We start from the raw sequence: 23677 nt of genomic DNA, 5'->3' as shown, positions 1-23677 counted from the left end.
ATTGGCCTTTGTCAGCTCAGTGAAACAGAGATGAATAGATTACACTTTTTCCAGTTATAGCAAATAGATGAGGAACTTGCTTCTGTGGAACCTCTCTCTTTCGTTTGTGTAGCCCTTTGGAACATCTGACCACCTTAGCAAAGTTTTGGAGCTGAATTATTTCTGGGCACTGGGAACTGGTTTTGCTATGCCAAACCAGCCTTTCTCAACCTTGGGTCTCTGGATGTTCTTGAACTACAGCTCCCATAATCCCCGACCACTAGCCATGCTGACAACTCCTTCTTTGTAGCCTGCCTAATTCAACACTTGGCTTTGGCAGTCATTAAACCCTATGCTTAAGGTCTGTGCTTAACACTTATTTCCAGCTATCTTTAATTTACAGAATAGTCTTTCTGAATTTTCTGGCAGTTGACACTACTACCATTTTTTTACCATTCGGAAGAAGTGTCCCAGAGGTTGATTACTCCAGTGTGGGCACATATGGAAATCTGTTTTGCAAAATGAATTATCCCTGGGAGTATATTTCTCAAAATGAAAGTTTTGGAATAAAACAAGCATCATACTTACATGTCCTGAAGCTGTGCTGATGGACCTAGACAGTTTTGTGGACAGAGCCCAGAATTGGCAAGCCATGAATCCCAGGAGTATAGTTTGCCTGTCCATCATGGGTTTTCCCTACCAGAAACCACCAGGTCAACACATTGACTATTTTCCATTGAAGCTATTTTAGCTATCATTCCCCATCTAAGTCAGTTTGAATTACATTTTTAAATAAAAAATACTATTTTCTTAAACAATTTAATAATCTTTACTTCCACCAGGAAAACATTTGCTGCCATATCATCATAGAACAGTTTTGTAGTTTTATGGACAGTGACATTTTTTTGAACTCTTTATAAACTTCTACTGCTCAGCAGTACTGCTCCTGCATCCCAGTCTCAACAAATGTATGCCTGTATAACCTGAGCAGTACTTCTCTCTTCTGCCTATCTCTCTCCTCTCAAATGCTTGCTGGCCAAGATCCAGCGGACTATCCTGCCATCCTATGAGGAAGAGACAGATCCCAGTAAGTTTTTTAGGAGATAGAAAGATTATTGGTCTCATATCACAGTCTCATCTTGGGAAATGATGCTAACATATTTTAGCATTCTCCACTTAGCGAAGTCTTTCTAATAACTTGGGTGTTTGTGAACATATTCAGATCTCTAGATCCAACTGAATTACAGTTTGAATTTGGTTGGGTAAAGAGGAATTGCAAAGCGGGGGAGGATGACCTCCCCCCAAAGTCGCAAGGTTTTCAATTCGAGTAATTCCAGTGTCACTGAGGTTGTCCTCTATGACCAATCGAAGCATGCCTGACCCAAATTTTGGCATTTGTATATGCCAAGAAATCAAACTTAAATGATATTTAATCATCATATATGATGGTGATGAAATTCCTGATGTAATGAGGAAGCCAATAACAAAAACTGATTTCTATAGTATGGGATGGACTCTTCAGACTCACATTGAATATGAACTTAATAAACAATGAATGTAATCTTTGTAAATTGTTTGAACTTTGTAAATAGTTATTTGAGTATGTACTCTTGCTTGATTTACTGCTTATCAATTGGTAGTATAATTTTATTGAGCTTTACTACCATTGTGTCCCAGTTTGTGATCAGTGAAAGGTGAGTAACATATTTATTTATGAAGTAAAAGAAATATACTATTCCCAAAACAATGCTCAATGGGGGGTACTCCTTGTAAGTGCATTTAGGACTGCAGCTTTAAATACTAGCACAGAACTTTCAAACTCTTATATTCAGAGTCTTAAGATATTTCAAAGCATGGAATGCAAATGTTAGAAATGGCAAAGCAGGCAATTTATGTTATTTATTTACTTTATCATATATCTCCCATGTGTGACCACACTCCAGCAATCAGTTATTAACTCAGTCAAGAAGATGCTGAACACTGGAATTCAAGCAAGAAATATATACCTGATTCAGGACTGGTGGGCCTTTCAGAAAAGAATAGCAATCATAGTTCAAGCTTTGAATGTATGGGACTCATTTAAAGACTATAATAAGAAGCAAATTACCTCTGTGGCATCAGCTAAAAAGGACAGCTGAATGACAGATTAGAAGAGACAGAAAAGGAAATGAAGGAGTTGGAAGCTAAATAAGCAAGGTCTGAAGACCAAAAAGAAGAGGATCAAGTTACTGGAATTAAGAAAAGAATGCAATTTTCCAATTATATATGAAGCAAGACTTTTCTGCATAGTCATAGGGGGATAACAAATCCAGCAAAAAAAAAGCCCACTCCAAACTGAATTACAATGAAGTTGTCTCTATGGCACTTATTCTGATTTCTATAGAATATGCTTTATTGTTAGAAGTCTCATCCAAAGGCCAATAAATCTATGGAAAGACCCCTGCACCAACTGCATTTCTGTTCTCACTGTACTGAGGAAAAACCTTTTAATGTTGTGTTTGAAACCTATTTTGAAGCAAGGTGGCATGATAAAAGTGCACATGGCTACCATATGCAATTTTATTTGGGGGGCAAAGGTGGGTTGTTATTATTAGTGGAGACGCTATTCTAGATGACTCCCAGTCGGGCACTTTCTGTATCTGTATACATACAGAGGTCACATCCATGCTATAAATTCAAAGGACTCTTATACCACTTTAACAATCGTGGCTTCCTCCAAAGAATCTTGGAGGGACCTGCAGTTTTGTCAAAGGTGCTTGAAATACTGGTTACATACACTTCAGGTTACATACGCTTCAGGTTACAGACTCCTCTAACCCAGAAATAGTACCTCGGGTTAAGAACTTTGCTTCAGGATGAGAACAGATATCATGCAGTGGCGGTGCAGCGGCGGCAGGAGGCCCCATTAGCTAAAGTGGTCTTCAGGTTAAGAACAATTTCAGGTTAAGAACGGGCCTCCAGAACGAATTAAGTACTTAACCCGAGGTACCACTGTAGTAGCTCTGTAAGGGGTCTTCTAACAACTCTCAACACTTTTAACCACCTTTCCCATGATTCTTTGGGGGAGCCATGACTGTTAACGGGTGTTCAAAATATATGGCACTGATGCGACCTGGAGAGTGTAGCATGTGGAACCTGCAGCCTTCCCAATGTTGCTGGATTCCCATCAGCCCCAGCCAGCCTGGCCAATAGTCAAGGATGATGGGAGCTGTAGTTCAACATCTGGAGGGTCAGAGGTTCCCCATCACTACAATAGTAAACAGGGACATAAATATTAAAGGACTCTGGTGTATTAAAAATTAGATCGAAACTACAGTTCTTTCCCTCTGAATGTCTGCTTGCATTTGAAAAATGAACCAAGTCTGCTCACCTCTCTTGGTGCTGCACCGTTGCTGGACGGAAGAGGCTTCACTGGGCAGTGCCCCTCCTGATAGGTGGAGGGGGCATATGCCCCCACCGCCTATCAGGAGCTGGATCTTAGCTTGCACCCTGCATTGGCGAATGGGGATGCAGGCTGCGACGTAGGCGGAGCCAGGGCAGAGCCAATGGAGCAGATGGTGGGCTTCCCTCAGATCCACCCCCTGCCCATTTAAGCAGCCCACACCTGGGGCATGGCCTGTGTGTTCCTGCGCTGGGTCCTCCCACCGTCCCACCCACCCACAGTTTACACCAATAGGCAATGACTTTGCTGTGGCCACGGTGGTCGTTCTTACGGGCCCGGGTAAGAATTTGCCCACCAAGCTAATTGGCACCGACCCGGTGGCTCTGCCTACCTCATAGCAATTTGTCACAACTGGTTGAGCATTGGGGCAATCCCTTGTTTCTGATGGAAGGAAGGTTGTAGCCCCCCGCCTGCCCCTCCAAACACTGGGGTATCCCATTAAAGGGATCCTGGGGGAGTGGCCATGTCTGCATGCCTAGGGGGCCCAGGGCCAAAGGCACTCCCCCAGACAACTGCCCCTGCGGGGGTCACCCTATTTTGTTTAAGTTTTAGGAACCCCTGCATCACTTCTGGCAGGTGGGCCGGAAGTATTTAGATTGCCCCATGCCCAAGCCAAACCTTTTTCATCTGTATTCAATAAAGCTGTGGCCTGTTTTTATCCAAAACCCAGTCTGATTGGTCTCTTATTTATATGGGTTAGGGTATGGGAAGTCTGATGCCTTGTCCTGCAAGAGATTCTTGCTAAATCATAAGGAAATCCACTCCAATCTTGGCATACAAATGTGCACATACACTCACATTTTTCTGTGTTAGATTCCAGGTTCTTGATGTCTCTTCTTCTGAAACACATTCCCTGCTGTTTTATATCCACTACACTGAAGGGAATCATTTCAGTGTTGCCAATTACATCATTGGTACTCTGTTTCTTCCAGGTGCTGTGTATGGGCTGAATCCAAGTCCTCCTGCAGCCTGTTTGTCCTGGCAGAGTTGGTTCAAGCCACAACACTATTCTGTTCTTTGATTTGAATCAATCTTCAAGTTTCTTTGAGAGAAGATTCTGGAGAAATGTGGCTATTTAGCCTTTAAAGATGCAGCAAGTTTAGGTTTAAGAAAGTTTATGTAAAACATATTTTTCTATATTACTTTTTTAAAAAATCAGTGAAGACATTTCTTCAAAACAAAAGACAGATTCTTTACTCTGAACAGGCAGAACCCCCTAAACCTGGAGTAAGGAAGCCCGGCCCGGTTCAGAGCATTCTGACAAGGGAAGAGATAATTACTATGAACATTCTGTTACCCAAACTTTTGCAAGGGGAGAAGAAGGATGCAATACACACGTTTTGCAGCACATGAACTTACTAAACAAACCCCTACCAAACAAAACCTAAATGTTTATGGTCAATAAGATATGCACAGGAATAAGTAATCAGTGAGTGGCTATTGCACTAACAGTTGATTCTACAGCCATCACCTAGAGGGTTTGCACTCTTGGTGTAAGACCAGCACAAAATGCTGCTAACAATTCATGTGTCAAAAATGAGTCTGAAACCTTGTTTTCCTATCTTATCCTTAACAGGCGAAATTCAACTAAGTTTTGCTCAGAGTAGATGCATTAAAATTAATGACTAAGTAGGTCCATTAATTTCAATGGCTCCACTGTGAGTAAATTTTAGTTGAAACACCACCCAACAGATTAATTTTTATGGTGTATATTTTTGTGAGGCAGAGCTCATGTATTAGATGCATAAAATATCACTTGAATTAGGTTAATATGTTAGAAAGAAGAAAATGAAAAATGTATATTTTTAATTGAGGCCAAAAGGATAAGGTCCGCTCCCGCCACTTAATGGATCCAAATGGTTTCCAGAGAGTGGTAGGGGATGCTTTATCCCATGTTGATGGCCTTTCAGCCGATTCCCTGGTGGCCCGCTGGAATGTGGAGTTAACCAGGGCTATTGACTGTTTGGCTCCGAAGCGCCCTCTCCGATTGCATGGAGCCCGGAGAGCCCCGTGGTTTTCCACGGATCTGAGGGCAATGAAACAATTGTTGAGACGGCTAGAGCACCGGTGGCGGATAACTCATTCTGAATCTGACCGGACACAGGTTAGAGCTCAATGTCGAGCCTACCAAGTGGCGATAGCGACGGCGAAGAAGACTTTCTTCACCGCCTCTATTGCATCTGCAGAAAACAGCAGGAGACTCTTTCAGGTGGTTCACAATTTAGCGGAACCACCTGTAACATCGGGGCCCAGTACGGGCCACATGTTCTCCTGCAATGATTTTGCAAATTTTTTTGCAGATAAAATCGCTCAGATTCGGGAAGAAGTAGACTCCACCGTGGGAGCAGGGCCGGGGCGGGAGAGTGCTAGAGCCCTGTCTGGTCAAGTTGTGTGGGATCAATTCCAATCTGTTACCTCCGAGGATGTGGACAGGCTGCTTGGACGAGTGAAGCCAACCACCTGTCTCCTGGATCCTTGCCCATCCTGGCTTATAAAAGCTAGCCGGGAAGGACTGGGCGATGGGCTTCTTGGGGTGGTGAATGCTTCCCTCCGTGAGGGAGCCTTCCCAGACCCGCTGAAAGAGGCGGTTATTAAACCGCTTCTTAAAAAACCATCTTTAGATGCGGCCACGATGGCCAATTATCGCCCAGTCTCAAACCTTCCATTCTTGGGCAAGGTGATTGAGCGAGTGGTTGCTGAACAACTCCAGGCACGCCTGGAAGAAGCGGACCATTTGGATCCCTTCCAGTCGGGATTCAGGCCTCATCGTGGGACTGAAACTGCCTTGGTCGCACTGGTTGATGATCTCCGGCGGGCTAGGGACAAAGGTGAGAGCTGTTTCCTAGTTCTGCTGGATCTCTCAGTGGCGTTTGATACCATCGACCATGACATCCTTCTGGACCGTCTTGAGGGGCTGGGAGCTGGGGGCACTGTCATACAGTGGTTCCGCTCCTTCCTCCTGGGCCGTGTTCAGAAAGTGGTGGTGGGGGATGAGTGTTCAGACCCCTGGCCGCTCACTTTGGGGTGCCTCAGGGTTCTGTCCTCTCCCCCATGCTTTTCAACATCTACATGCAGCCGCTGGGAGGGATCATCAGGAGGTTTGGGCTGGGTGTTCATCAGTATGCAGATGATACCCAGCTTTACCTCTCTTTTAAATCAGAACCAGTGAAGGCGGTGAAGGTCCTGTGTGAGTGTCTGGAAGCGGTTGGAGGATGGATGGCGGCTAACAGATTGAGGTTGAATCCTGACAAGACAGAAGTACTGTTTTGGGGGGACAGGAGGCGGGCAGGTGTGGAGGATTCCCTGGTCCTGAATGGGGTAACTGTGCCCCTGAAGGACCAGGTGCGCAGCCTGGGAGTCATTTTGGACTCACAGCTGTCCATGGAGGCACAGGTCAAATCTGTATCCAGGGCAGCTGTTTACCAGCTCCATCTGGTACGTAGGCTGAGACCCTATCTGCCTGCAGACTGTCTCGCCAGAGTGGTACATGCTCTGGTTATCTCCCGCTTGGACTACTGCAATGCGCTCTACGTGGGGCTACCTTTGAAGGTGACCCGGAAACTACAACTAATCCAGAATGCGGCAGCTAGACTGGTGACTGGGAGCGGCCGCCGAGACCATATAACACCGGTCTTGAAAGACCTACATTGGCTCCCAGTACGTTTCCGAGCACAATTCAAAGTGTTGGTGCTGGAATTGTTAGAACCAAAGACTAAGGTACTATCTAGAATGTATAACTTGCTGTTAAAATGGAATACACAAGACGAAATGGTTAAATCGGCTATGATAAAGTGGGCACAGGACATTGGGCATAACATTATGTTTGAGGACTGGGAAAGGTTGTGGACCACTGGGCTGAACTTCACCGCATGTAATGCTCTGAAGGAAAATGTTATGAAAATGATATATAGATGGTACATGACCCCAGTTAAACTTGCCAAAATATACCATTCGTCTGATAATAAATGCTGGAAATGTAAAGAAAATGAAGGAACATTCTTTCACCTCTGGTGGACATGCCCTAAGGTGAAGGTCTTCTGGGAAATGATATATAATGAACTGAAAAAGGTATTTAAATATACCTTCACTAAGAAACCAGAGGCCTTCCTTCTGGGTATTGTCGGCCAGAAGGTGCTAAAGAAGGATCGAACATTTTTTATGTATGCAACAACGGCAGCAAGGATACTCATTGCTAAAAACTGGAAAACTCAAGATCTACCCACACTGGAAGAGTGGCAGATGCAGCTGATGGACTATATGCAACTGGCCGAGATGACTGGCAGAATCCGAGACCTGGGAGAAGAGAGGATTGAGGAAGATTGGAAGAAATTTAAGATGTATTTACAAAAATATTGTAATTTGGTTGAATGTTAAGAAGGATGCTAGATTATAAAAAAAATTGGCCACCACTAAATTAGACTTGAATTTGATGATAAGTGAGATTAAAGAAAACATAAATTTTTTGGGAGAATTGCTAGATTATATTTAAATGAGTGGATATAAGATCGTAAACAAGTTGATAATTTGCTTGGAAAAACCTTTTAATGATGTAAATGGGAGCGGGAGACGTGAGGGAGTCCAAAGAAATGATGAAACTATGTTGTGTTAGAAGTAAGATTGTTTATTATTTGTGCATTTCTATTCAAAAATCTTAATAAATATTTATAAAAAACAAAGTGTTGGTGCTGACCTTTAAAGCCCTAAATGGCCTCGGTCCAGTATATCTGAAGGAGCGTCTCCTCCCCCATCGTTCTGCCCGGACACTGAGGTCCAGCTCCGAGGGCCTTCTGGCGGTTCCCTCACTGCGAGAGGCTAAGTTACAGGGAACCAGGCAGAGGGCCTTCTCGGTAGTGGCGCCCGCCCTGTGGAATGCCCTCCCATCAGATGTCAAAGCGATAAACAACTACCTGACATTCAGAAGACATCTGAAGGCAGCCCTGTTCAGGGAAATTTTTAATATGTGACATTTTAGTGTATTTTCATCTCTGTTGGAAGCCGCCCAGAGTGGCTGGGGAAACCCAGCCAGATGGGCGGGGTACAAATAATAAATTATTATTATTATTATTATAAGCAGTGTAAAATAAATAAAAGAAAAGCTGTATGTATGCCACTGTACTAAGCAGAGCACTGTGAAATACTCATTCAGTTTGGAAACCAATTTGCATATCGGATGAAGTGGGTTCTGGCCCACAAAAGCCTTTGCTGCAATAAATTACTGAGTCTCTAAGTGCCACATGTACATTATACTGCAAGCAACTCTTTGGAAATGACAGTGCATTTAAATCTGAAATGCAATAAATGCAGCTAAGTTCTTTATTTGAAGCAGAACACAAGTTATTTAGGATTAGAATTTATCCTATATAGGCTATATATATATAGGGAAATCCCTGTGGTTATTGGCAGTGCTCTAGAAAAGGTTTACCCTACCCATGTCCTTTAGGAATTAACGAAATGTGCTGCACAAGCCTACATAGGCTAACTATGAATTAAAGTTTGGCATACTCACAGGCTCACTTCACTGCCTTAGACATAACCAACTTTCTCTAGATCAGCGATATGTTTTTCTTTGTGCAAAAAGAATATTATGACCAATAGATCACATTTTCTATTCATTTGGCCCTGAATTACACAACTATAATTCACTGGCTGTTAAGCAAGTCAATTCAGAGTGGCAACCCGCCAAAAACCCCAGCAAACCATCTTATTTTATAGTTTTTGCACTTTGGGCTTAATATATTTTTCCACTAACAAATCCTGCTCCTCCATCACTAGTATATACTGATCTTTTCTCTCCCTCTCCACTGATCAGACAATAGACTTTTTCAGGCAAGTGAAAACTAAACTCACAATAACTTAAACAAATTACATTGTTTACACAGAGAATAAAAAAGTGAGGTGAAAAGAGCTGACATATGATTTACTGCAGACTCTTTCCTTGTATATTCACATTTTTCAGTCCAGCCACACATGAGACAGAAATACATCTGCTTAATGTAGTTCACAGTTTTGGACACAGAATTAGTAAATATATATATTAAAAAGAAAAATGAAATAAAAAAAAACCTTGACGGAACAAAGTTTCTTAAGTCTGATTATCCCATGCAGAGTGTGGCATATATTTGCTAAAAAGGGGGGGAATCGGCTTACAGCTAATGTTTTAAAAAAGGAATGCAACAATGACAACTAGATTCAAAGTCAGGAGGCAGACTGCAAGGGGCACCAATGGCCTTGTTGCCCGATACAGAAAATGGCCATTTTGTGATGAAGATGACTGGATAAGTCCATTGTTTAGTGTACTATCACCTGCAAATACTAATCTAGAACATCTACCTGAAAGGGAGAACAACGAACCTTTAGCCTTGTCGTATCAGTTTTCCACCGTATTCTATAAATCAGATTTTTGATGATCACAGCATGGTAATTCTGGGAAACAAAAAGAGCATGGGTGAAATCACTCACTGATTCCTGACAAACGTGCCTGGATATGACAATGGCATACGATGTTCTATTGACATCTTCTGTATACAAGAACTGCTGGTTTCATCCTCATGTGTTCACACGATACAGAAGATCTCGGGGACAGATCGCTGTGCATCCACACTGGTATTCAGAATGCAAAAAGGGAGACGATGATAGTGGAAAAGAGAGGTGCAAAACCCAAGGTGGTGGGATAAGATTTGTTCATTTAAAAGTTCCAACAAAATCTTAGGTGTCTAGTGAGTTTCTAGCACTTGTCACCACTGACTGTTTGCAGATGCAAGGTTTATTATATTATATTATTTATTTCAACAATGTACGTACAGCTGAACAGCTGTGCAATCTCTAAGCAGTGTACTATCAAGTAACAAAAGATTTTAAAAAAATGAATATATATATATATATGCTGAAAATAACCATAAAAATCAGAGGACCTTACTGAAAATGACTGCTAAAATGAAAAGGTCTTAGGACACCTGGCGCTGCCACCATGGCGAACTGCAGATCCCATGATAGCGGATGCCAGCCGTGCAGTTAATTAAGGATAATCTGGGAGTAATTATCTTTGCAAGCCCCCCCCCCCCCGGGTTGGGGGGTGGAGAGAGAGCTTTCACTAGCAGATCGTCCAATGGAATGCAGGGGCAGGGATGCAGAGGGCACAGCACTGCATGTATTGGAAACCCCCAACGCGGTCGCCAACTTCTGTTTCTTTTAAGATGGATTTGAATTTGGACTTAAGAAACAGACATGCTCTGAAAGAGAAAGATAACCTGCTAAATGAATTGGACACTCTGGAGCCAAGTGAGGATTCCCAGGTAAGATCCTCCCTCTATTGTGTGGGCAGGTAATCCCTCCCCTACCTGGCCTGGTCTCCTTGGCAACGCTTCCCCCAGGTGGGATTGGACAACTGACTGAGGTAGGCGGAGACCTCCAGGTATCCCACCTGAGGGAAGGCAAAGCCAAGCCTATGCTGTTGGAGCCGCTCCAGATCTAGGGCTGCGTGCGTCCACGCAAAGGGTGCCCCCCGTTTTAGGCGGGGAGTGGTCATTGTTCTCTTTTTACATTATATTTGCTTTGCTATGATTTGGCAAGCCTTCACTGAAGAATTAATTAATTAATTAATAATGGAATAAAATTACTAATGAATTACAACTATATATAGAATGCAAGAGGGATTCAACAAGAACTATAATTTTCTTTACGCAATACTGGAAAGAATAAAATGTGTGAAATACTGTGATGATTTATGACATTGCCTACTAAAGAGGGCTCTGATTTATTTACGATTTTGGTGAGACACCAGCTTGTTAATAGATTGGAAAGGACTAAAGGAGATAAATGCTGGAAGTAAGCCAGGAGCCACGGCCGGATGCTGGAAAACTTTGGGTTTAGGAAAGGCAAAATGGAAGCTGTGGCGTAATGAGAATTAAGTCCTCGAGAGAGGGGCGATGTTGAAGAGGATTGATTGATTACAACATGAAGGAAAAGAAGAATGTAAACAAATATTTCACACAGAAAACTACAGGAAATAAATTCCCTTTGCAAGTTAATGGATATGGATTTGCTAAATACAAACGAAAGTCATCACACCAGTGGCTGTTAAAATAAAGGATCAAGAGCGGAATTGTTGTATTTGGACTACATAATTAAGAGAAATGGTGCAGGACAAAGGAATAACATCAACTCCTGATAGCCGGAACACGGGAAGTCATCCAAAAATGTTGAATTTGGAACCGATTAATTGGCTCTTTTGATTGTATTATGATTTGGTTTGATTTGGTGTTGTATTAATGTGACCTCCATTGGATTGTTATTAATGAAAAAATAATTAAAAATATTAAAAAATAAAAAATAAAACGAAAAGGTCTTCAGCAAGCCTTAGAAGTAATGAGGACTAGAAGAAATGATCAAAATGCATCAGGCATCTATAAAATGGTTGCATTTTAAAAAATAAATAAATCCACGTAGGTTTCCTTCCCCTTCTCTTTTTTGGGGGTGGTGGTTAGAACATGTCTCTAGAAATCAAATTGCTAAATAATCTACAGAGGGTGATTATTTCAGTATGGCACATTCCAGCTGTGCAGAGGTCTTCCAATGGTAGCTACTAGGTGACCTAAAATACACACACTAGGTGACCTAAAACACACACACACACACACACATATATATATATATGTATGTATTAAAAAGAGTAGGTCTGGGGATAAGCTGCGACTGGAACCAGGCCCTGCTTAGAAATGCAAAATGTGTCAATTCTCTAAAATCAGTTTCCAATCAGGAGAATTCAGGACCATCTTCCTTTCTTACCACAGTCTTCTTCTTCAACTGCTTCCTTTAGTAGGGCTGGGTCAGGAAATGCCCAGAAATCCAAAGCCCTGGACATCCTTACGGTTTAGTATCTTTTGCACATTAAAACCAAGAAGAAGAAAAACTAAGTTTTCACAGTAGAAAAAATATAAAAATTATATTTAAAATACTGTTACATTATTTAGTTATGCAATTATACAAGTCACTGCCGTGACTTTACATTTTTGGTTATACTTTGTTATATACATGTATGTATTTTGCAAATACAGAATTCATAAATTAACATCGCCCATTTCCTTTCTTTTGTTTGGTATGCTTTCATATCATGGGAAAACAACTCTGCTATGTGAGGGAACTAGTGTGGCAGATCTTGATAAGTTTTCAGGCTTCCTATAGCAAGTCAGAAGTTAGAGAAAAAGGTCCTGGCTATAATCCAAAAAACCACACAAGTAGATGGATCCTACTGTGGGTATGGAAAGCAAAGAACCATGAGTACAAGCCAGTGTATCCCTAAAAGCCAGAAAATCCTGGCTGCACTCAGATATCAGATAAATGTCACTCTGTCACTTTTCAAAGAGGTCCAAGGGAATGTAGAATTGCACAGGTCAGGGGCCTGAAAGAAGGCACTCCAGTGACACCAAATACTTCTTTCAGACAATCTCAGTGTAAACTGCACTGGAGATTCACTGAAATCAAAGGCAAAAATACCAGATGCAGTAGTCATTCTACATCCACTAGGAATGTATCTTTGATTTGTTTTTCCATTCCGAATCTCTGTGATTCTACCATTTACTTCCAGTGTTATCTGGAAACAATGTTAATTCCACTTTTTTATTCCTCCAGCTTTTAGTGGTGTCACTTCTACACAGAAGTAAAGAGGACCAAGATATTTTGAACCTTTAGCACAGTCATTCAGAATAAGCAATCATTAAATGTGAGCCCAGAGGCTCACATTTATCCATTGCTTGTTCTAGATGAGACTGGGGGCAGGGAACTAAACCTTTGTAGGGCCTTTTCGTATTCACAAAAGGCCAATTCTAACTTATCCTGGTTTCATTCGAGGTAATGTAAACGAAGGTGCAAAAACATTTACTTATATACTGAAGCAAAAGAAAGCTGTAAAAATATTGGTAACTATATGCTGATTTGATACAACAAATATGCACACTCCGAAATGTGTGCGTGTCTGTAAATATACTTCTACATGCACTGAATATTACGTAGCACCAACTTTTTTCTTTTCTTTACTGCAGCTGAAGTGTGCTTGGCTCAGGTATCAAGAGTAGTTTGGGGGAAGGGACAAAAATGGCAATGCCTGTTGTGCCTTACTAGCAGCACCAGAGAACATGTTAGACCAGCTAAAATAGCAACTCTGTATGCTGCATGGACATCCAGCAAGTTCTACACATCCTCAACTATTCACCTGAGTTTAAGAGTAAGCATTGCGTGAAAGTTCTGTTCCACCAGTGATTTCCCCCTAGATGTCTAGAACATACAGAACACAAACAGCTAATGTAGGTAAGTTCATAATGAATGATCAAGGAAGTCCCTAACAGATCTGGAGTACATCCTGCAGTGAATTAATTAGGCAGGTAAAATGTTTAACTTGTAAAAAATATTTTTTCTCCCTCTTACAGATATAGACATGACATGCAATGCTCGTTAAGGAATATGGCAAAAACATTTAGCCAAACGTTCATGTAACACTTTAAGTCAATGATAAATAATCTATACTTGAACTTCTTCATCTGCTGAAAGTTCACACTTTGCCCCACCAGGGCATATCCCCTTCAGGTTAGGATGGGAGGCCACTGGAGATGCTGTAGGGGTCTGCGTGGTAAGCAGAGACAGAGAAGGTGAAAAACTGGGAGTCATAGCAGATGGAGGATACCTCAGGTGATGGATGAGGGGTGAGCGGGGGTATTTCTTAAATGCCTGACCAGGCAACAGATTTGGAATTCGCGGGGGGACTGTCTTTAAACCAGGCTGAGCTACAGAAGTAATTAGAGGAGGAGGAGGAAAGATGAAAGATTTCTTCTCCTTAGGAAAGCTATGCATTTTTAAGCTTTCATCCTCCAGTTCTGCAATATCACTGAACACAGATGCGAGAGGCTTAAATCTGGGTTCCCAATTAAGCAAGTAATCCCAGTTATAGCTGCCTCTGAGATCCTCATCAGAGTCAACTAGGGTAGCAAGAGATCCATAATGGGAGTTCTGATCGTCAGGTATGAAGATGTATTCTCTTGTGATGTCTGTCATGATGTCTTTTTCCTTCATCCCCAGGTTGTGAAGTGTTTCGGACAGCATTTGATTGCAAGCATACTTTGCATCACATTCTCTTCCCTCTCCTCCACTTCCATCTTGGAAAGGGTGGGCTGCCTCTATGCTTTGAGAAATGGCCACGACATCAGTCTCCTCAGACTGACACGAAAGCTGGTCAGAGTCTCTAGGAATTCCTGAGTCGGGTATACGTGAGCCTCGGTCACTTAAAGCTGATCCGGAACCCTTCCTGCAGGGATGCTCATTGATCCTCTTTATTTCCTCATCTTCTGCAGTTTCTCCTTCTGCAGAGCCATGTCCGCTGGAGTCTGAATGCCTACAATGGTTGCCCATGTCCCTTCTCTCTCTGATGCCTACCAAACTTAGCCACTCCGCTATGGTGCCTACTGGAAGGTTACCGGTTGCATGGATTTGGGATTTCCGGACGTCTTTAGGAGCACTATTCTCATAGTCTAATTTCAAATCAGCAGCTGAGGGACATGGCATCTTTTTCTTCATGTTGGAGTTTGCAGTGTCTTTTCGCCTGAATCTAACAATAAGCACAGCAAGACTGATGGCCAGAAACAGGAATGCTACAGTAGAAGCAGTGATGCTAATGGACACTGTTTCCACTGGCAACATGGAATAAGTCTCTGGAGCTTTAGAGACGTTCACCAGAATTGTGCACGTGCTAGACTTCGAGTCCAGCTTTGGGCTATGAGCTTTTACAAGCAGTTCAAGAGTATCGCCTGCTCTCTTCATGCCGATTCTCTTCCTGTGGAAAGGTCTGGTCAAGTAGAGGGCCCCACTGCTGTGGTTCACAGAAAAGAAGGGCGACTGTTTTAGCAAAGTGTAGTGAACAACACCATCCAATCCTCCATCATAATCTGATGCTGTGACTTTGCCAATCAACTGCCCTGCTTCATTCCTTTCAGGGAAATCAAAAAAATATTGGTCTTGGTTAAAGACAGGGTCAAATTCATCTGCCCCCTCGACCGCCACTTGAACGGTGATAGTGGCTGTTGAGTCGCTTCTGTCTTTGGCCTGAGCTATGAAGCAATACTTGTCCTGGTCTTCAAAATCAAGCACCTGCTTGGTGCGGATCTCTCCTGTCAGAGGATCTATGAAAAACATGTCATGATCTCCAGGAGTTCCATGACCAGACAAACATGATGACTGGATAGAATACGAAAGGTGACCGTAGGGGCCGGTATCAAAATCCAGTGCAGAAATTCTGCAGACGAAAGAAAAAGCAGGCAGATTTTCATGGATTCCGCAGTCCTGGGTGAGAAATACAAATATTGGGACGTAATCGTTAGCATCAAGGATGCTGATAAAAACTACAGCGAAGGCCACATTTTTTATGCCAACTCCTCCATCAGAAGCTTGAATGGTCAGACTGAAATTCATTGTTTCTTCATAATCCAAAGCTCTGATGAGGTCAAGGGAACCGGTTTTCCCATCTAAACGGAAGTGCCCCTTGTCATTTCCAGAGGTGATACTGTACGTGATGTCTCCATTAGGTCCAGCATCGCAATCACTAGCTGAGACAGCAGTAACATGACTGCCTACAGGGAAATTTTCCCTGACATGAACTTTATACTCCAAACTGGTAAATATAGGTGGGTTATCATTAATATCCAAAACAGTGATTGACACTGTAGCTGTGGCGTTTAAAGGAGGAGTCCCACGGTCAGATACAAGAATTAACAACTGGTAAGATGAACTGCTCTCGCGATCTAGAATGCTCCTCAACACAAGATTTCCAGTCAGTTTACTTGGAGATTCTGGCCCAACGATGCATTTTTCCACCTGGAACTTATTACCACCATTACCACCAATAATGGCATATTCAACATAGGTACTGTCATGTGTCCTGTCATTGTCAATAGCTGAGAATGTTAGCAGTATCTCTCCAATAGAGACATTTTCACTGATACTGAGATTATACGATGGCACAGTAAATTGAGGGATGTAATTATTCACATCCTGGATCTGTATGAGCACTGAAGCAACAGCAGTCAAAGCAGGATTCCCACTGTCACTGGCTTCTACATGGAGTTGAATAACTGGATTCTTTTCCTGGTATGTCACTGTCTTAACCAGATATAGTGAGCCTAAAATAAAGTTTTAGAAAAACACATTTCAAAACAAACTTTCAGTAATAGAAGCATAATGGTTCAGTTAAAATCCCCCCTCCAGCATTTCCTAAAAGAAACAGTCATCATTTGAAATGATTTTAAGGCAACAATTCTATACCCAACTGGGAGTAAACCACAAGAGTTTAAAACAATAGCAACATGTCACCTAATTCTGCAAGGCTGAACATTTTCTTTTCCAGTTGGAGCATACCTAGGCTATAGCGTAGTTGTTCCCAAACTTTCTTCCCCGTGGATCACTTCAAAAATACTGAGGGTCTTGGCAGGCCATTTAATATTTTTCCTGCTCACTGTAGCAATTGTAATCCACTGTGCTAAGTACTGTATGAATCTGAACTGTACTTTTATTGTTTCTTTTATTTCTTATACTTTTTTATTGTATTACAATTTTAATTTCATAGAAATTCAAGTTGTAATACAATAAAATACAATATAAGAAATAAGAGAAACAATAAAACTAGATTTCAAAATCAATATGAACATTTAACACGATGGATGTGCTGTCTGCCATCTTTAATTACAAATCCAGGGACCAGAGTTTGGGAAACCCTGCTCTAGTGGGCTTCCCAGAAAGTGTCTGTAAATTCTTTTGCAAAATTATTAAATGTGGCAGATCTCTTTATTCTTTATATTTCTGGAAAATCCTGTTTCTACTTGAATGCCTAAAGGTATGCTGTAATTTAATGTTTTTCTCGTTTGAACTCTTGAAGTAAGTAATAGCATGGCATGTTCAACAAACAGGTAAATAAACAGACTGCTAGATGCTCTTTACATGCCCTCTGTTCATCACTTAAATCTTCCAATTACCCGCTCTCTCAGTGCTGTCAGTGCAATTGTATTGCAGATATGAATGACAATTTTGGCTGTGTTTGATGTGTGGATAACAAGAAGCTTCAATAGGCATTCCAGACAAAGCACATCATATTGTATGTTCCACACTGCAAATTATTAAACATACAACGAACTCACCATTTTGTGGATCAACAGAAAATTCATCAGAGGGGGGAAGAATTCTGTAGGTTAGCTTTCCATTGTACTCTGAATCTCTGTCTGTGGCATAGACAGTCAAAAGAGCAGTAGCTACAGGCCTACGTTCGGGTATCATCACCTGAAGGGAGGTGGGGAAAGTCCACAGCATCTCAAGGTCACATGAAGAGATGTATTCACAACAAAAGCTTTAAATTACTTAAAGTTTCTTTTCTTACCTGATATGAATCCTGAGTAAATACTGGTGGGTTGTCATTAATATCAGATATAAATATTAGAAGTTGTTCTGTAGTTGCGTGCACAGAATCGGAAACTCTGACCAACAGTTCAAGCTGAGTGATTTCTTCAAAATCTAATGCTTTCACCAATGTGATTGTTCCATGGCATTGGTCAATTGCAAATTTCATTCCAGGATTTCCATTCTCAGCAAAACTGTAGTGAAGGGGTGGTCCTAGGTCCGCATCATCTGCCAATACTTGCATCACCAGGGAGCCAAGTGGAGCATCTACAACCATCATATTTAAGAGTAAGACTTATTTATCACTGTTGTTCTTGGAAGCCCTCCAGAAATTTTTATCAACAAACTATATGTATAACCCCCAAAAAACCATAGTTGCCAGAAATCTTAGGAATATTTTAAGGGTAAGGTTATAGATAATGCGGATGACAGTACTAAACTGTGTACATGCTGTTAAATCCTCTAGAAAAGTTTTGCAAGAATCCCATCCCCACACTGCAAATAAGAAAACAGATTTGCTCAAGAAAAAAATATTGGCATAATCTTCCTTGACTTCATAAAATAACAGTTAAAAAGGTGGCTTATTACCTAAATGTTTAGGTTGTGAACTGCCCTGAGATCTACGGATATACAGTGATATACAAATTTAATAAATAATAATAATACATGCTAGCTCTTCCCAGCCTTTTTGTATTTAGACTACTCAAAGCTATTCCAGGGCAGGGCACACATCTCTTCCCTTTGCAATCTTGGTCACAGGAAATGAAAAGCCAGACCTTTAACAATATACTGACAACACAAATATTCCCATGTATGTTTGGTGTTCATATGAGACCACTATTAAAAGGAAGAAAGGGGAACTAGTAGGAATGAAAAGCCAAAAAGAAGAAGAAGAGGAAGTTAATAGCTTACTGGATGGAACTACTCTCTTCTTATGTCAGGAGTTATTTTGGAAGAATATAATTTTGTCCAGATGTTTCAAAACTGGTCCTTGTTTGACGCCTGAGTACAGTAATGAATATCTGGCATGCAAATTGCAGATTTTAAGGTCTAAAGTTCATCTCCCAGTCGATTGACAATTTTCATCCAGGTGTGTTCTTCAAGGTCAATTCGCCTGAGTGAAACTATAATTCTGGAGGAATAGCTACATAAACCAGATACGGATAAGCCAAGCTATTTCTGGATTATTGGCAACCCCATGTCTGGCTGGTGGGTGGCAAATGCATAAATGTTTTCCACTTCTGGGAGTGACATGCATCACCGCTGTGAGTGAAAAATCAAAACATAGGAAGAAATCTCAAAATGGACTTTATTTTTAATGGCTGATGTGTCATAACTCCTTCTTGTGCTGCTCTTTAATGGCAGCAGTTCCAAGTCACATGGAAACTGTCCTTCTTTCAGTTCCCCAAAGTGGAGATGGTGGCATGGGCAGCCATAAGAAAGAGCCATTCCATGTGACCTCAAACATGTGGTAGAAAAAGAGGCCCTTGGAATAGCTACTGTGCCACAAAATGTAACATCAGAAGAAGGACGAAGCACTGGAACAAAATTGCTGAACATTCCAACACAAGCCAACAACTTCAGTTGATGAAGTTACTTAACTTTCATAACACAAGTGCTACTTTAGTCAATAACAATAGAATTGAAAAGTTAACTGTTGGGAACTCTGGCTGAAGAACTGTGTTTCTTTCTCCAAAAGGGAAATAGAAATTGAAAATAAATCTTAGGAATTTGACATCTGAACCTCTCAGCAGGGTCTTTTACCAATGTTTTGAGATTTAATGCACCAGACGGCATTCTTTTATATGCTGTTTTTAAGTTGCTCACAAATATAAGCTTCCCAGCCAGCAGAAATAAGCCGCAGAATATGTGCTACTCATAAAAAAAAAATTCCCATCTGAGAAATTTTCCCCTATTTATTACAAAGGCATAAAAAGACAGTGGACCCATTTGCACAGAACTCTAAACCATGGTTTAACATGAGAAATTGCAGTGTACCCCAGGATCAAATGCTCCTCCCTCCCGTCTCATTCTATGGCATGGCCACAAGTTCAAATTCTGATTCTAATTTTGGTTGACCACATCTTGTGATACTTCTGAGCCTTACCATGTGGTTAATTGTAACTATGGTTTGTTAAGACTATGGCATGAAGTTGACTTTCAATAAACCATAGCTACGTGACATGCTGTGGTTAGTTTAAAACATAAGAGAAAGCCCTTGTATGAGAGGGAGGGGAGGGGAAAACGTGTGAGCACAAAGCTCCCTGTGGTTTATTCATGTAAGCATGAGCTAGCATTTTCTAACTAGGTGCCCTACAGATGTTTTGGAGTATGACTCAAATTATTCCTGACCATCCCAGCTGCCTGTAGTCCAAACATCTGAAGGGCACTGGGTTGGGGAAAGCTGCAGTAAACTATGGTTTAGCAGGATTAGGTCCAAACCAGCACAATCTCTTTGCTTGGTGTTTGCCATTCTTACTTTCAGGGAGTTCAACGACGCCGAACGGCTGGAGAGTTGGAGCATTGTCATTGATATCCACAACTTGTATCTCTATTGTGCTTGTAGCAGATAGCCTGGGGGTTCCTCTGTCAACAGCTTGCACAACTAACCTGATAAAAAGAGAGAGTCAAAAACATGTTCCGTATTTGTAAACCACGACTTTATATCTAATTAAAAGTTACACCAAAAATGATAAACTATTTCCAAAATTATCCTTCTGAAAATGTGGTGGGGGAGAAACCTTGTAACTTTAATTTTTATCATTTACATGACACTTCTTTTTTAACATGTGAGGAAGGGATTCAGTTCAAGAACGACAGAGGGTTAAACGGGAACTAGAACAAAAGGAGCAGGACTCAGGGCTGGCATTAATGCTTCACGGATGTCATGTGTTTTACATATTGTAAATAGGTTTAAATTGGTAAGCAGTATTTTTCTCTATCTCCCTTTGGAAGTATGTATTTTGTAGTGAATGTCATTATAATCCACTTCAAAGCTTGGGAAAGGGCGGAATATACATTTGTTAAATAAATATGCAGAATTCATCTTCTCTTTCATCTCTGACACAATAACTTCCTTTCAAACGTGACAAACAGCATTGTTTCCCATTATTCACATGACGGCGCTGAACACAAAAAGCTGCAATTTGATATGTGGAGTCTAATGCCATTCATCCACCACACCAGTTCTGCTCTTGAGTTTTTGTGGCTTCAAAATTGTCAGAACACATTACTTGAATTACAGACTTGCATTCAAAGTTTGTAAACATGCATAATTTCATATTTTGTCTAGAACATATATCAAGAAGGTACACATGGAGATATTTACTAAAATAATCGGTTTCTTAAGTTTCAGTGTGCAAACACACACACACACACACACACACACACACACCCCAACTTTCATTAAAAAAACCCCAACGTTATATTCAAGGCATTTAAATTTAAGCTTCTGTCAGCAGTTCCCTCTGAAGCTCTTAACATTTAACATTTCCACCCAAGTTTATTGTGTAGGTCAAAGAGGAGATCATTTGAACTTTGAAAAAGCAAAGTTCATAGCCCTATTGAATATTTTCCAAGACAATAATGCACACTCACACTACAAAGAGCTTATAACATCCTACTCTCAGCAGCTAGGAGCATCATAGCTAGAAACTGGAGGGACTTGTCAGGAGTAAACATGGACCACTGGTACCAAACAGTATAGGACACAGCCTTACTAGAAAACCTAACCAACAAACTGAAACTAAATTAAAGGAGGACAAATTAAAGGAGGACACCTTCACGCCTGTGTGCTTCCCCTTCATTACATAAACAGCCCAACAAGATAACAACAAGAACCCACTGACAGCATATGAATTGATATGGCTAACTTGACCCAACAACCCCTTCCTCCCTTCCACCCCACACAAACAAAAGTCACACCAGCTATAGATCTTGTATTTGTTATAAACAAACCTATATGATGGAGTGTCTTCACGGTCTAGGATTGCATTTGTTGATATAATTCCTTGTGCTGAATCAATAAGAAATGCTTCATTTGTGTTGCCAGATAAAATGGAATATTCAATTTCTCCGTTAAGTCCAGCGTCATCGTCTGTCGCGTAGATCTGTATGGAGAGAAAACCCATCCTTATGCTAAGGCACTTAGCTCTACATGCTGGAGTAGAAATGGATCTCGGATGCACATGTGGCGCTTGCTGCAGTTTGTTTGTGTTGCAACTTTGCTTCTATTGGCCAAACATATTATTTTCCCACGTATGTGACAATAGGTGCATGTAGAGTTCAGAAGGTGTTGGATTACAGCCAATGAAACTTATTCTCAGTGTGGGATAATCCATACATGGGTCAATGTCCCTTCATGCTTAAGGCTGCTGCAATGTCACATGCAGTAGCTTGCCTTGCATAGGGGGAAGGATCTGAATACTTAGAACAGCAGGGGAAATTACAAGTGTTGGTAGTGAGTGTGTGCATGCAGTCCCATGGCTTCCTAAATGCTGGTTCCAGTTTTGAATTCAAGTAAGACCCCTGTTTTCTCATATATGTTCATCATATGGCTTTCTTGATTTTGTAGCGACCACAGTTGTTTTTATTGCTCCTTGTTGCAGATCAGTGCTGCATACTTCAGAACTGAAATTTACATTCATTTTCTTTACAAGATCTACATTTCCTCTTTTTGTCCCACCAAGATGAGCGCTCTCCCTCTCTCCTCTTGCCCAAAAAGAGACAGAATGTTCAGCCACCAGGGACTCCTTCGAGAAAGGATGCATTAAAAAATTGAGAGGAGTAACCCAAAATAGGTATTTCAAATGGTCCTGTCAATCTGTAGAGTTTGGTTAGATGAATTAACTGGTTTGTAATGACTGGTTTGTAATGATGATAAAAGTGGACGAAAAAATACATTAAGAAGGGAAACTTCAGACAAATATAGTTTAAACATGTTTGAGGTTACCTGCATGATGTATGTGTTGTAGACTTGACCTTCCCACACTGATGTTTTGAAATAGTTTTGTTCAAATTGAGGTGCATTATCATTCACATCCTGTATAAATACTGTCACCCCACACACTGCTGAAGTTAAGCCATTTCCAGCTAAGACTGCAAAATGTACTTTTTTCCTCACTTCATAGTCAAGAAATTCAGCTCGTTTTACTGTGATGTCACCTGTTTTGTTTGATGAAAACAAACAGATGACTGTTATATATTCAGGAATATACATACATAGTTAAAACAGCAGTGCATTCTACATAAAAAAATGGGTAAACAAAGGTAAAGAAATTTGTGAATGAAAGAGAAGACAACTGCATGCCTGATTATCTATTTTAACCACTTTAAATTGTAGATCTAGAGTTTCTTCCTTCACTTCAATCACTCTCTAAAAAGTGCAGAAAAAATGAAAACCATAATGGCAATTTGGCAAAAAGCAATTTTTATTTTTTATTTTTTAGTGAATCTTAATAAAAGCAATCTAACCAAGCAATCTACATTAAAGTGGGACTGCATCTGCTTTTTATTAGTCCAATTCAGGATCCACAGCAGCCAAAGAAAGGCTAATGGAAGAGGTCCAGATGAGGGCTGGTGGCACACACTTATCTTGGTGAATTCTTACTACCCCAGAAGCCAACATTTACAAGGCAGGACAATCCTACCCTTCTGCCACAAATATTTGTCTATGCCACTACCAATGCAATGGGTACAGTTTAGAGCTCTCTCTGTGAAGGAGGCTGCGTTTCAAAGGCCTAATTAATGACCCACTGCAAGTTTTTCTGATGTCTTATTTTATCATTTGCACATTCTTTTCTATATTACCCTTGCATCAAGATTGCATAA

General features: G+C 41.0%; 1 protein-coding gene across 1 annotated transcript in view; it reads right to left on the bottom strand.

The window, feature by feature from the left end:
- Window positions 1-13168: 13168 nt before the first annotated feature.
- Window positions 13169-23677, bottom strand: part of DCHS2 (dachsous cadherin-related 2) — a 102105-nt gene continuing 91596 nt past the window's right edge. The window contains exons 15-20 of the mRNA XM_081875162.1: window positions 22800-23011; window positions 21806-21957; window positions 20328-20458; window positions 17829-18115; window positions 17593-17731; window positions 13169-16581 (exon numbers count right to left, since the gene is read on the bottom strand). Coding sequence (XP_081731288.1) covers window positions 13934-16581; window positions 17593-17731; window positions 17829-18115; window positions 20328-20458; window positions 21806-21957; window positions 22800-23011 — 3569 coding nt within the window. The 3' untranslated portion in view covers window positions 13169-13933. The remainder of the gene's footprint in view (window positions 16582-17592; window positions 17732-17828; window positions 18116-20327; window positions 20459-21805; window positions 21958-22799; window positions 23012-23677) is intronic.

This window comes from Podarcis erhardii (genome assembly GCF_964252035.2).
Source record: "Podarcis erhardii genome assembly, chromosome: 9".
Classification (NCBI taxonomy): Eukaryota; Metazoa; Chordata; class Lepidosauria; order Squamata; family Lacertidae; genus Podarcis; species Podarcis erhardii.
Note: the sequence above shows the minus strand (reverse complement) of the source record. Positions and strands in the feature narration are given on the sequence as shown.